At 37.9% G+C, this 14,637-nt stretch overlaps 1 protein-coding gene across 1 annotated transcript in view; it reads left to right on the top strand.

Moving 5' to 3' along the window:
- HADHA (hydroxyacyl-CoA dehydrogenase trifunctional multienzyme complex subunit alpha) overlaps positions 1-14,637 on the top strand; it is a 40,935-nt gene that overhangs the window by 3,762 nt on the left and 22,536 nt on the right. Inside the window, exons 2-7 of the mRNA XM_003411922.4 lie at positions 5,349-5,390; positions 5,483-5,553; positions 6,882-7,015; positions 9,385-9,523; positions 11,472-11,591; positions 13,144-13,246. Of these exons, the coding sequence (XP_003411970.1) occupies positions 5,349-5,390; positions 5,483-5,553; positions 6,882-7,015; positions 9,385-9,523; positions 11,472-11,591; positions 13,144-13,246 (609 nt within the window). The remainder of the gene's footprint in view (positions 1-5,348; positions 5,391-5,482; positions 5,554-6,881; positions 7,016-9,384; positions 9,524-11,471; positions 11,592-13,143; positions 13,247-14,637) is intronic.

Below are 14,637 nucleotides of genomic sequence, written 5' to 3'. Positions count from 1 at the left end.
GGTGTTGGCAAAGGATATTGAATATACCATGGACTGCCAAAAGAACGAACAAATCTGTCTTAGAAGAAGTGCGGCCAGAATGCTCCTTAGAGGCAAGGATGGTGAGATCGCGTTTTACATACTTTGGACATGTTGTCAGGAGAGTTGAGTCCCTGGAGAAGGACATAATGCTTGGCAGAGTACAGGGTCAGTGGAAAAGAGGAAGATCTCAATGAGGTGGATTGACACAGTGGCTGCAACAATGAGCTCAAGCATAACAACGGTAGTAAGGGCGGCGCAGGTCCGGGCGGTGTTTCGATCTGTTGTGCATGGGGTCGATGAGTCAGAACTGACTCGACGGCACCTAACAACAACAACAATGGAAACTGAAATATTTAAAGATTGGGAAAGAGGTTAAGAAAAACAACCACCAGTTCTTTTACTACTCGTATGCCTGCTGTTACCACTTGATGTGTTTCCTTAGTTTTTGTGGGTTTTTTTCTGTTTTCCACATTAATGGTTCAACCATTTTTTAAAATCAGGTGTATACTTGTGAACTTGTCCCTGCATTGGTTTTGAGGTTCTTATGCCTTGTATCACTGAACTGGTCATATGATTTCTAGTCACCAGCCTTTCACTAATTAGCTGTGTGACTTTGGTTGAATTTCTTAATGTAACCAGGCTTTATTTTCCTCATGTGTAAATGACTGAGACTATGGATTTTCTTTAACATGAGAAGTAGTAGCATGACAAAAAAAAATTTTTTTCAAGCAAAAAATTTGAACTCTGACTCTGGGGTTTGAATCAGGCTCTGCCTTTTACTCTCTGGTGACCTTGGGCAATTATTTTGTGTGTCTTTTTTTATCTGTTAAATGCAGGATAACGCCCCCTTATTGTATAGGATCGCTATGAGTGGGAATAGACTCAACTGAAATGGGTTTGGGTTTTTGTGTGTGTGTGTGTGTGTGTGTTTATAGGTTTCTTGGAGCCCTGGTGGCACAATGGTTAAGAGCTCAGCTGCTAATCAAAAGGTCAGGAGTTCAGATCCACCAGCTGCTCCTGGGAAACCCTATGGGGCAGTTCTACTCTGGTTTATAGGATTGTTGAGAAATCTAAAGAAGTTATTTTAGATGCAAAGCAAGTTTTCATGAACTAAGTGCCCAATAGTTGTTAGCTATTTTTAACTCTTTCCAGCCCTGAAGAACGATGGTTCTATATATATAGAATTTTTTTAAAGGTAGTTTTTACATTTTGCGTGCATGGAATAAAAAGCTACAAGCTTAGTTTTTCTATGTTTTTTATATAGAAATATATATGTATATATGTATAAACGTATATATTGCATTGTTTTTACCAATGAGTATGGCTCATTATAGTTAGTGCCCGTTTTAATAACAATTTATAAATTTTGAAAACTTGTCTAGAATGTGAATTTAAAGTTACCTGCACATCTGGATTGCCATTTAGACGCAACAGATTGACCTCTCACACTTAGTTTGTGCCAAAGCATTACCAAACCTTTAGTGGGTTATTAAGTTCCTGTGCAGTTGACTTAAATCTTGAATTTTTAACCCATTCCTGCGCTACCAGTGCTATAATTCTGAGTATGACTGTCAAATAATTATGTCTTGACCAAAATATCTTACAAATTCCCACTTCTGTCATACATCTAAATTCTTAATTTAGTAAGTGGCAAAATAATTCAATGGGACGTGAATTGAGACAAATACCTTAATAGACTAGGTACATTTTAATTTGAGTGTCACTTCCCTAAACCCATTCCTTCCCCGAGGGCTGAATTTTGAGAAAAACTGTTGATTGTTATAACAGAAGTAACATTTTCAAGTTTGTAATTTGCGTTGGCATAATCCAGCTTTCTTCACTGACTGTAGTTTTATGAGGTCTTGTGGATATTTTCTTGAGTTAAATTACAGAGATGATTAAAAAGTAGGGCAAAGGTGTCTCTCTCTTGGTCTGGCACCGTAGATGTAGGCTAAAGTTCACCCAACTGGTCTAAAGTAAACTGCTGATGTAAGTGGTAAGGCTAGATTCCACCAGCAGAGCTACCTTATACTCCGACTTGATAGAGTTTACCCACCACAACCCAGTGCCCTCAAGTCAATTCCGACTCATAGCAACCCTATAGGACAGAGTAGGACTGCCCCATAGAGTTTCCAAGGAGCACCTGGTGGATTCAAACTGCCGACCCTTTGGTTAGCAGCCATAGCACTTAACCACTGTGCCACCAGGGTTTCCTTGATTGAGTTCACTGTAGTTTGGAATTCTTTTCCTGGCCAGGTAAAGGCCATTTTCGACTGAAAACGGGGCATAGCTCTGGGGCTTGTTACTGGATCTTGTATAATGTTTTTTTAATAGAGTTAATGTTTCAAATTGCACTTAGAATATCCACCATGTACATTTACTGATTTTCTCTTTGTTTTTTTTTTGCTGTTGATTTAGAGGTTTTGTGTGTGTGCGTGTGTGGGGGTGCGGCCAACGTAGGTTAGGTTAGTGAGTAAGAGCTGAAATGGTTTAAACTGTAGGCTAATTAACACCAACCTGTTGTTTCAAATATTTGATCTTTAAAATTGTAACCCAGGCTCAAGCCCTCTTATCTGCTATATTTTCTTTTTTGTTTAGGTATTTATCTTCTAACATACTTATTTAAATAGTTATTGTATTTCTTGGTTTTTGTCTGTCTTTCCACCCCATTACTACCAACCAGTCCATTCCCTCCGTAATTCATGTTGTCCTGCTCTAATTAGAATTACCTATCCCCTGCTTCTCCTCCCACTGAAATTTCTTGTATATTACAGGCAAACTTCTTTTTATTTTTATTTTTTTACTGTACTTTAGATGAAGGTTTACAGAGCAAATTAGTTTCTCATTAAATAGTACACATTGTTTTGTGACATTGGTTGCCACTGCCCCAACATGTTAACACTTTCTACTTCTTGACCTCGAGTTCCCCATTACTAGCTTTCCTGTCCCCTTCTGCCTTCTCATCCTTGCCCTTGGGTTAGTGTGCCCATTTAGTCTCGTTTTATGGTCCTGTCTAGGCTTTTGCTGAAGGATGAACATCAGGAGTGACTTCAATACTGAGCTGTAAAGGGTGTCTGGGGGCCGTACTCTCAGGCTTTCTCCAGTAAATCTGGTTTTTTCTTTTTTGTGTGTGTGAGTTAGCATTTTGTTCTACGTTTTTGTCCAGCTCTGTACTGGACCCTCTGTTGTGATCCCTGTCAGAGCAGGCAGTGGTGGTAGCTGGATACCGTCTAGTTGTGCTGGACTCAATCCGGTGGAGGCTGTGGTACTTGTGGTTCATCAGTCCTTCAGACTAATCTTTCCGTTGTGTCTTTGGTTTTCTTCATTCTTCCTTGCTCCAGATTGGGTGAGACCAGTGGAGCATCTTAGATGGCTGCTCACAAGCTTTTAAGACCTCAGACAATAGTCACCAAAGTAGGATGTAGAACATTTTATAAACTATGTTACACCAATTGGGTTAGGTATTTCCCAAGACCATGGTCGCCAGCCATCAGCCCAGTAATTCAGTCCCACAGGGAGGCAAACTTTTTTTTATGCAAGGTCTCTTTTCACCTGTTCATTTAACTCCAATAAGCAGAGAGAATTCTTCCCAGATGTCATCCCCTGTTGCCCTGAAATGTAAGCTCTATGAAGACGGATTTTAGTCTTTTTGTTCACTCCAAGTGCTTACAACTGTGCATTGCACATGGTAGACAACGTATTTTTGTTGAGTGACTATGAGACTATGCAGTTTAGTAGGGAAACACCTGCTATAGATGCAGCGATTAGAGAACAAAACGGTAATAAAGGTCGGAATGCTGGCTAGGAAGGCAAAGATCGTTGTAGATTGGAATCTGAAATTAAGGCTTTATGGGAAAGGTTGGAGTTGTGATACAGATACAAAGAAGCAAGAGTGGTAAATAGAGATGACACAGATTTCAAATGATGGAAACCAAAGAAGGGAAGTAAACCATGAGTGAAGTAGAGGCACTGGGGATTGAGGAGCTGGCATGATGTACAATAGTTTGTACCTGGCCAGGGCTCACCATACAGTTTTAAGGGTATTACAGGTTTTAATCATCAGAACTGTGAACTTGAAATTACTTTAACTTCTCTATGATCATCATTCTGATTTGGTTGATTCTGCCTCTTCATAGAAATCAACAGGAAATAAGAAGTTTAGAGGGGGAGTTACTAACATAAATTACACTTTGACCAGCCTGATAGTTGATGGATAGTTGTGCATAATCCTAATTTTAAAATAGCAAGGCATGATATGAAATGTTTCATTTGTAATAACCACTCTTGCTCCTTGATTTTACTTTTGATAACACCGGAAAGTCCATCTTCCCAGAAAAATGCAAGAGGACGTGGCTGGGGAGCATGGCTGGGATATATCTGGATACATGTGGAACTGACGTTGCTTTGTAGGTTGCTTATTGCTTAATGTGTTCGTTTCCTGTTGCTGTTGTAACAAATTACCACAAACTTAGTGTCTCAAACAATATAAATTTATTATCTTACAGTTCTGGAGATCAGAAATCTGAAATGAGTCTCACTGGGCTAAAATCCAGGTTGGCAGGGCTGCATTCCTTCTGGATGCTCTAGGGGAGAATTCTTTTCCTTTTCCAGCATCTAGAGGCTCCCTGCATTGCTTGGCGCGTTGCTCGCTTCCTCCTCCTGTGAAGCCAGTAACATTGGACCGAACCCTCACGGTGCCATCTCTCTAAGTCTCTTCTGCCACCCTCTTCCCCTTTGTGATTACATTGGGCTCACCTGGATAATCCATTCTAATCTCCCTATATTAAGGTCAGCTGATTTTAAAAAAGGTCAGCTGATTTAGCAACCTTAGTTTCATCAAAAGCTTAATTCCCCTTTGCCATGTAATGTATAGTCACAGAATCTGGGGATTTAGAACATGGACATCTTTACCCATTGCTGCAAGTCAATTTCAACTCATAGCAACCCTGTAGGACAGAGTAGAACTGCCCCATAGGATTTTCAAGGCTGTAAGTCTTTACGGAAGCAGACTGCCACATCTTTCTCCCGAGGAATGGCTAGTGGGTTAGAAACACCAGCCTTTCCATTAGCAGCCAGCACTTAACCACTGCACCACTGGGGGGTGGGGGGAGGGAGGAAAGGTGAGCATTCTTCGGCTTGTGACATTTAGTATCCAAATAATTATGTAACCAATTTGAAATGAAAAGGGTATGATAGTTAAAATAATGACCTCGAATACATTGTTCTGATTTTTTCCCCTGGTAAATTCCAGCTTTGTTACATGTAACAGGTGCTAGAGAAATTTTGTTTTGCAAAATAATTAATTTTGAAATACCTTTTTCTTATAGGTTATATTTGCCGCAACTTTACGAGGTCCTCTGCTTTGCTGGGTAAGTTTAATTTCTTGTTGACATGCTTACACTGAATTTCAGATTTATTTAGAATAAACATGTTTACAAATATGTTTTCCTTCTCTTTCTAGCCAGAACTTACATTAACTATGGAGTCAAAGGGGATGTGGCAGTTGTTCGAATTAATTCGCCCAATTCAAAGGTACCTAATTTAACCTCCTGCAGCTTATTTTTACTAACTACCTTAATGAATTCAGTCCTGAATGAGAATGACATAAATTGACCAATCTGGCAGAAATATTACTGTATGGGCTTACAATTTTGTTAGTGAAATTGGCTAGGGTTTGACAAGGAGGGCAGATTTCTGAAGCAGGGGTCCTTGTGTAAGAATTTCTCCTCATTGACCTTAGGTGTCAGGTTAACATAAGGATTAATGAGACTGGCCTTCTGTTATAGTGTAGGATAGGGAGGTGACTTATTAAGATAGCTGACATGCAGGCTTAGTTTATAAGAATCAAAACATGCCTTCCCCTCTTCAATATGAGGTTATAAAATCTGCTTTCTTCCTGTGACATAAATTGTTAGTCATAGTGAGTAAGTTGGCAGGGTTAAACATGGACAGTGGCACTTATGCTTCCTGAGGGATCTGAATGACTCAGCGCAGTTCACGTAATGGAAGTCAGGTTCCATTCCAAGTGGACCTTCATTTGTTCTTGGCACTTCAATAAAGTAGGCAGCATTAATCCAGTCTTCTGCTAAGAAAAGCTTTATTGTAGGGACTCGTGCTTTTCCCCTCTCTGAAACTGGTGTAAATGTTTGCTACTTCAGAAATCTTTTAACCAGAGGCCTACTTGAAATAGAAAGAACTAGATAGAAGCAATTGACAACTATCACAAATGAAAAAAATAAGAGCCATTCCTTTTCACTAGAGTAAATCTTAGTACCCACTGATCAGTAAGTCAAATTTAAGATATTTTTTCGGAGTCTTTTCAAGTTGAGTGTTTTTCCTGAGCACAAAAATAATACGTGCCTATGGTATGAAATTTTAGAATTTGAAAAAATTATCAAGAAGAAAATAGTAAACATTCATAATCCAAATCCAGTGATAACCACTTTTTACATTTCATCCAGTTTCAGCAAGTTGTATGTGTAATTTTGATTCCTTTTTCCCCTTAATGTTATACAGTGTCTTTCCATGCCAATTAACATTTGTAGACTTATTTATAGCTTATGTATAACTTAAAATCTTAGGAATATGAACCTGAGTTCCTCCTTTAACTAGACCTATTTAAAGGGAGGTGTGCTTGTACTTGGCCAGCGCTCCCTGAACAGAAAGCTTCTGGGTTGGGTTTTTTTTTTTAAGGGGGTGGGGGGCCCGAAGGCAATATCTGCCTGTCTTTCCTTGCATCTCACAGTGTATTTCTGCTGGATAAACATGTTGCCTAGTATCAAAATGGCTTTCGATGGTGATACGTGCATCTGATACTTTGCATTAAAATTCTTAGATTTATCTGCATTTCCCTTTGGCAGGTAAATACACTGAATAAAGAGCTGCACGCAGAGTTGGTGGAAGTAATGAATGAAATCTGGGCTAGCGATCAAATCAGAAGTGCCGTCCTTATTTCATCAAAGCCAGGCTGCTTTATCGCAGGTGCTGATATCAAGTAAGTTTTAGGAAGTTGAAAGTCACCTTTTATCTTGGTCAATAGTATGTTTCTTGGAGTTAGTAACTTCTCTTAAAAGAAGATAGAAGTAAATTCTCCGAAAGGCTTTTTCATGTTATTTTCTTAAGTATAGTAAGGTTGATAAAATAGAGGGGCTTGTTGTTGCAACTAACCTTTCCTTGAAGAACCTGAAAGCGTTCAAGAAGGAATTTGAAGAGAATAAAAAATACTACAAAATTAAACTGGCAATGAGATGCCATTTTTTTCCCTGTCACACGGGCAAACATTTGAACCTATTGCCGTCAAGTCAATTCAGATTCATAAGGACCCTGTAGAACAGAGTAGAACTGCCCCATAGAGTTTCCAAGGAGCAGGTGGTGGGTTTGAACTGCCACCCCTTTGGTTAGCAGCTGAATACTTAACCAGTGTGCCACCAGCACTCCTAGCAAGCTTTTAAAAGTCTGAAAATACCATTTGTTAACAAAGACTTAGAGAAATGAGGAAGTTAATTACTAGTAGGAATGCCAGTTCCTACAGCCACTTTGGAGAGCAATTTGGCAGCATTTAGTAAAGTTAGAAATGCACGTATCATATGATCCAGCAGTACTCCTGTGTATATACGCTAGAGAAATCTCACCCTTTGTTCATAAGGACCCGGGTGTAAGGTTATTCAGTCCAGTGTAGTATAAGATAAGGAAGAATTTGAAACAGCTAAATATCGGTAGGGAAATGGATAAGTAAACTGTGGAATATTCACGTGATAAAACACTACAAAACAGTTAAAAGGAATTAACTACATCCACAACATAATGATAGAGCTCTAAAACACAATTAAAAAAAAAGCAAGTTGCAGTGTTTCATACAGTGTGTCATTTATATAAATGCTTTTAAACCACGTATGAAATCATTCTTTACATTATTTATGGATACAAATATATATAATTGGTCTGGAAGGATATGACTATATGAAATATGAAAATGTTTCAGAAAAAGGAAACATGGGCGGTAGGACTGGAAGAGTTGATCAGAGGGAACTTCACAAGTGCAGCTCACGTTCTCTTTCCCTTTTTCAAATGGTGGATTGTTTGTGGGTATAACTTGTTTAAAATTTTTTAAGAGTGTAGAAGAGGAAATGATATCTCATTGTAAGTTTAATGGTTTAAAATATTAAGTTATTAATTCAGTCAAAATATGGGTATTATATTATTCCCTGTACTTAGGCAGTGATGGCCAGCATTATACACTTAGTAATTTGTGCTTATGATGTTTGTATGTTTTTTAACTTTGCTCCACATTACGTGGTCTTTCTTGTCTATATATAATAATTCAAAATTAATGAATGTTGTTTATTTTTTAGAAAAAGGAAAATTATGCATATCAAGTGGTTTTTCTTCTAACTCAATTATTTGAGCCTAGCGAGACACTAATATACCTGGCAGTAGATACCTTTTTTTAATTCATGGGAAAATACCTGCACCTTCTGTGAGGCTGGCTGAGCACCTACCAGTGCACAAAATACTTGTTATCTTTGGTCAAAAGTGCAAAATCCAAAACTTAAGTGAGTTCAGGAACCAAGTAAGTAGCAAATGAAGCAAACTGAAATTAAAGGACTTTGAGTACAACATTATTGTATGAAATCTTTTTTATTATTAGGGGATTTATTTAAAGGTTTTAGATCTCTCTAAACAACCTGAGAGCCTTTTTTTATTTCTGCTACCATTTCTGCCAGGCACTCCTTGGAAACTCTGTGGGGCAGTTCTACTCTGTCCTATAGGGTCACTATGAGTCGGAATCGACTCGAGGGCACTGGGTTACCATTTTGATTGCTTTCAATCTGATAGTGAAAATACCTACCAGAAGATGGCTTTCTTATCTACATAGCTTTATGATCTAATGACCTGTCAGAGAAGCAAAAATAAATTACGGAAAACTCTTTGTTTCATGTTCTGTGGGTCCAGAAATTGAATTTCTTTAAAAAGAAATGATGTTGCTGACATTAGTGTACATTCATCTTTGAGGCAAAAATCACTCTTAGACCTCTGAGTGTTTGATGGTTCACTACCAAGTATTGGTGTATGATGGGGTAAGTACAGTAAAACCTGGGAGAGCCCGAACACAATGGGACTGCTTTATTTTTCCAGGTCTCACAAGTTTTCCGCCTTTGACAGGGTGCACTCTTGATACTTTTTCTATCAGCCATTTTAGTGGAAAATATTTGAGTTTTCCTTCTCTGATCGCTTTCCTTCTTACACCGGTTCCAGTTTTTGTGAGTTTTACTATCTGTAGTGGATGAAGTATTGAACAAAGTAGACTACTATAATTTCATCTTTTTTTTTTTTTCTGTTCTCTAATTTTCATGGGTACTGCAGCATGTTATCCAGTTGCAAGACCTCTCAAGAAGTAACACAAATATCACAGGAAGCACAGAGCATGTTTGAGAAAGTGGAAAAGTCCCCCAAGCCTATTGTGGCTGCCATCAGCGGATCCTGCCTGGGAGGAGGACTTGAGGTATAGGTTTATTCCAGTCTCAGAGACACTATCTAGCGCATTGCTGGGAGTCACCATCAGTAAACCTTTTGGCTGCTATTGAGAAAAATTCTAGGAAGAGAATCAACTTTCTTTTTAGTTACAAACTTCTGGATAGGTTTGAACCCTTGTTCTGTCATTAACTAGCTGTGTGACAGAGCAAGTGCACCAATGTGTCTGAATCATGTTTTCATTTATAAATTGAAAAGGATCGAACTAGATCTCTGAGATTTCTTTCAGTTCTCAAAACCTGGTTTAGGTTTTCAGGGCAGAGAGTCAGAAGTGTGATCCTTGTTCTTGAGCTATTTAAGTCTAGCGGAGACATACAAAACAATATGTTTAAGTGCTTTGTGAGTAGTAAAGGTGATAAATAATATGATTTGAGAGAAGAGATAGTGGACTGGAGCATGTAGGGAGGAAGGAGAAAAAAGGAAAATAACATTAATTGAGCACTTATGCTGGACTGTATGCTAGACATGCTGACATTATTTAAGGAAATCTGTGCCTGACCCTAAAAGCTGAGCAGAATCTGATTAATCAGAGAATAGTGGAGAAAATATTTCACATTTGGCATGATGTAAAGAAAGGCAAAGATAAGCAAAGCCTATTAGAATACCACAAGTAGACCTGCCTGGTTGCAAAGGAGAATATATTTAGAGTACAGAGCTTCTTAATCTGATATCCATATAAAATTGTGTGTGCATTTTTCTGTTGAGAGCTTCCATAGCTTTCAAAAGATTTCCAAGGAGGTATGCAACCCAAAAAGAGTTTAGTAAATTAGGGGGAAAGTATGAAATAAGACTGTTAAGATACATTATAGAAAGCATCAAATGCCAGCCTAAGGAATTTCAGTTTATTCTGTGGGTATTTTCCTGCTTTTTCAGTAATGTTTAGACCTTCACAGACCCTAAGATGTTATAAAGCTACATTTTTTAAAATCACATTGGTTAAGGGAAAAGTTGCACAGCCAATAACTGTAATTACTGTCAATAAGTTATACTCCTGTAAAAAGTTGAATTGGCAGAAGTTGTGTGATATATATACAACAGTGACCCAAAAAATAAATAAAAGAGTAGCTGTGAGGCTGCTTTTGTGCAACCAAACACCTCATGGGATTTGATTCCTTGGTTTGGGGGTTTAAGGCTGTGGTTTCATGGAACATCCCAGTTAATTGACCTAATAACATGTTTAATACTTCTATCTCGTAGTTCCTTATGTGGTGCCTGGGGTCTTAAAAGCTTGCAAGCAACCATCCAAGGCACAACAATTGGTTCCTATTCACCTGGAGCAACTAAGGAAGGAGATTCAGGAATAGGAGGATATGGAATGTGTAGTTAATTGCCTGCATGAGCAGCTGCCTCCTTTGCCATAAAACCAGAAGAACTGGATGGTGCCCAGCTACCGTTACTGAACATTTTGATCAAAGGTTCCATAGAAGAGTCCTGATCAAAAGGGGGAAAATGCAAAACAGAATTTAAAATTCTCATAGACTCTAGACCTTCTGAAGCCATGGAGGGTAGATGAACCCCTGAAACTATTGCCCCGAGAAAATCTTTAAACCTTAAACCAAAAATTCTCTCAGAAGTCATCTTAAAACAAAGCAATAGTTTAGTTTAACTAGTAAAAAATGTCTGCCTTGAGCATTATACTCTTTTAAGAACTATCTATATGGGATCAAATGGATAACAGTATTTGATAGGAACCTTAGGGGGCAGGGAATTTATGTTAATGAGGGAAAAGCAGCTCAGAAAAGGAAGAATGTTGCCCAACTTGAAGAATATAATCAGTGTCACTAAATGGTACATGTAGAAATGGTTGAATTGGTGTATGTTTTGCCGTGTATATTTCTGAACAACAACAAAATAAATAAAATTTAGAGGAAAAAAAGCTACATTTTCTAACATTCTAATTTTCTTTCATTTGTTTGAAGCTTGCCATTTCATGCCATTACAGAATAGCAACAAAAGATAAAAAAACAGTATTAGGTTCTCCTGAAGTCCTGCTGGGGATATTACCAGGAGCAGGAGGCACACAGAGGCTCCCCAAAATGGTGAGTTTAAGACCCCCTTGTGAACTTGGGAACCTCTGTACCTGTATGCTCCTTTAGATCTGTTTCCTCTCACACAAAAATGCATATTGTAGGTATTCACTGTAAAATTGGGAAGCCAGATAATATGTGAGTATGTAAAACTTGGAAACCCTGGTGGCTTAGTGGTTAAGTGCTACCGCTGCTAACCTAAAGGTTGGCAGCTCAAATCTGCCAGGTGCTCCTTGGAAACCCTATGGGACAGTTCTACTCTGCCCTATAGGGTCGCTATGAGTCGGAATCGATTCAACAGCAACGAGTTCAGTTCAGGTTATGTAAAACTTATGACACATTTCTATTCCTGGTATTTATTTTTTCACTTCCTCAAAATTATTGATCACGGTACTTTTTAGATCCTAAAGAAAGATAAAGATGAGTAAAGTACATGTCATGCCCTTCCAGAGCTTATAATTTAATTTGTTCCTTCTCTGCACGGTACCGTCTTGCCAGCAAACTGGTGGGTCATATTTCACACTGAGTATAAGAGGCAGGCCTTCACCACCATTGTGTGATTGGGATGACCTCATTGCTGTGTTTTGTAGAACCAAAAAGGCCCATCATGCTTTTGAATTCTTAAGGAGAAGCAGAGGACAGTCAGACCTGAATGCTGTAGAGCAATCTTAATACTAAATTTGAGAGCCCACTGAATCTCAGAACTTCTGAGGCTATAGGTTCCTCAAGGCTCAGCAGAAATACTCTTTGGAGGGAAGTTGATATGAATGGAGCACAGAAAAATAGGAAGGTTTATGGTGTTAGTTTCCTTCATAGGACTGTCAGGAGGGTTCATCGAGTGAATGAGTAAGCCTGTATGTGTAGAAAATATTTGCTGAAGTTTTCGTTTGTTTTGCTGTAGTTCATATTTGAATGTTGCATGAAGCCACTAGTCTTCCACATGAGAAACTCAAATAGCTGAGTTCTATTTTCGTTAAGCCTAAAATTCTTTCTATAGACATTGTCAAAACTATCGGGTTTCTCATACTAGTTCCAATGTAGGAATTTTAAATGTTATATAAATGACAGAGAGGAAACTCAGAATGGCATAAATACACAATTTTAGAAAACGTGTGAAATTAATTCTCCACCTTATCAATCTCATAAGATAAGAAGCCCTACATACTTCAGTTTTAGGTTTCTAATTCCAAAGTTACCTAAACTGTGATCATTGTGTCAAATGAACTATCGATCACCATTACCGGTTGCCGTTGAGCCGATTCCAACTTACGGCAACCCCATGTGTGTCAGAGGGTTTTCAATGACGGATGTGTTGGAAACAGATCACCAGGCCTTTCTTCCCAGATGTCTCTGGGTGGACTTGAACCTCTAATCTTTAGGTTAGCTGCTGAACACTTAAGCATTTGCACCACTCAGAGATGCTGAACTTACTGATAAGTAACATAAAAATCTGGCTTGACTTTTCTCAGTTGAATATTTAGTTTGCTCATTTGAATCATTTGCAAACTGTAGTGGTCACGCTGGTATTTTTTTCCCAATACCTTGATCTTTGCTTGCATACTAGGTGGGTATACCTGGTGCTTTTGACATGATGCTGACTGGTAGAAATATTCGGGCAGACAAAGCAAAGAAAATGGGATTGGTTGACCAACTGGTGGAACCCCTGGGTAAGTGTTAGCATGTCTCAGAATTGAACTTTATGAATTTATTTTCTAAAGAGCTAATCTCTTTAATACTGGTTATAGTGAAACTTGAGGTCTTAAGAAATAAGAAACCATTCTGAAGAGTGAAGTTTTATAAAATAACTAGTATTAAATTACTTTTACCATCACCCCAATTTGTATTTGACTTTATAATTTGGACATCAGGAGTACAGAATTGAATCAAGTCATTATTCTTGGTTCTTAAGTTACCTGTATCATGTCCATGTCCTTCAGTTTTTTGTGTCTGTTTTAATAATGTAATAAATATATATGAAACAACCAACCTAAGAACTAGAGTATTAGCAATAATTAACATCTACCAATGTGCTGCTTCTCCCATATAATTTCTTTGCCTTCCCTCAGCCAAGAAAACTGCTTTTCTGAATCACCTGTTCATCACCTTCTTGCATTTTTAAAAAATCAGCATTTTTGAGATATTTACATAATAACAAATACACTAATTTTAAATGTACAGTTTAAGTTGTGACAAGTGAATATGGTTGTGTAAACATCAGCACAATCATAAAATAGAACCTTTCCAGTATGTGGCCTTTTCTGTCTGCTTTCATTTAGCATAATGCTTTTGAGATTTGTCTGCATTGTTATGTGTATCAGCAGTTTGCTCCTCCTTATTGCTCAGTGTTGCTCTATTGTATAGGTATACCACAATTTGTTTATCCATTCTCCAAATGGTGGTCATCTGAGTGGTTTCTAGTTTGAGGCTGTTCTCAATAAAGCTGCTATGAACATTCATCTACAAGTCTTTGTGTGGATGTACATTTCTTTTCTATTGGATAAATACTAAAGAGTGGATTGGATGGGCTTTATGATAGGTACATGTTTATCTTTTAAGAAACTGCCAAACTGTTTTCCCAAAGTGATTGTATCCTTTTGCATTCCTACCAGTAGTGTATGAGTTCCAGTTACCAACCAATTACTATGGTCAATCTTTTTATACATTCTAATAGGAGAGTAGTAATATTGTGGTTTTCATTTATATAACCTGATGTCTAATGGTATTGAGTACTTTTTCATGTGCCTATTTACCATCTTCATATCTTCTTTGGTGAAGTGCCTATTCAAATCTTTTGCCCATTTTCTTTGATTGGATTGTTTGTTTTCTTATTACTGAGCTTGAAAGTTCTTTAGATGTGAGCATACAAGTCCTTTATCAAATATTTGATTCACTAAATGTTTTCTCCTGGTCTGTGGCGTCTTTAAGAGCAGAGATTCTTAATTTTGATGAAGTCCAGTTTATCTGTTTTATCTTTTGTGGATCATGCTGTTGGTGTTGTATCTAAGAAGTTTTTTTCCTAACCCAAAATCACAAACGTTTTCTTCTCCAAGTTTTATAG

Source organism: Loxodonta africana, chromosome 12 (genome assembly GCF_030014295.1).
Source record: "Loxodonta africana isolate mLoxAfr1 chromosome 12, mLoxAfr1.hap2, whole genome shotgun sequence".
In the NCBI taxonomy this organism is placed as follows: Eukaryota; Metazoa; Chordata; class Mammalia; order Proboscidea; family Elephantidae; genus Loxodonta; species Loxodonta africana.
Note: the sequence above shows the minus strand (reverse complement) of the source record. Positions and strands in the feature narration are given on the sequence as shown.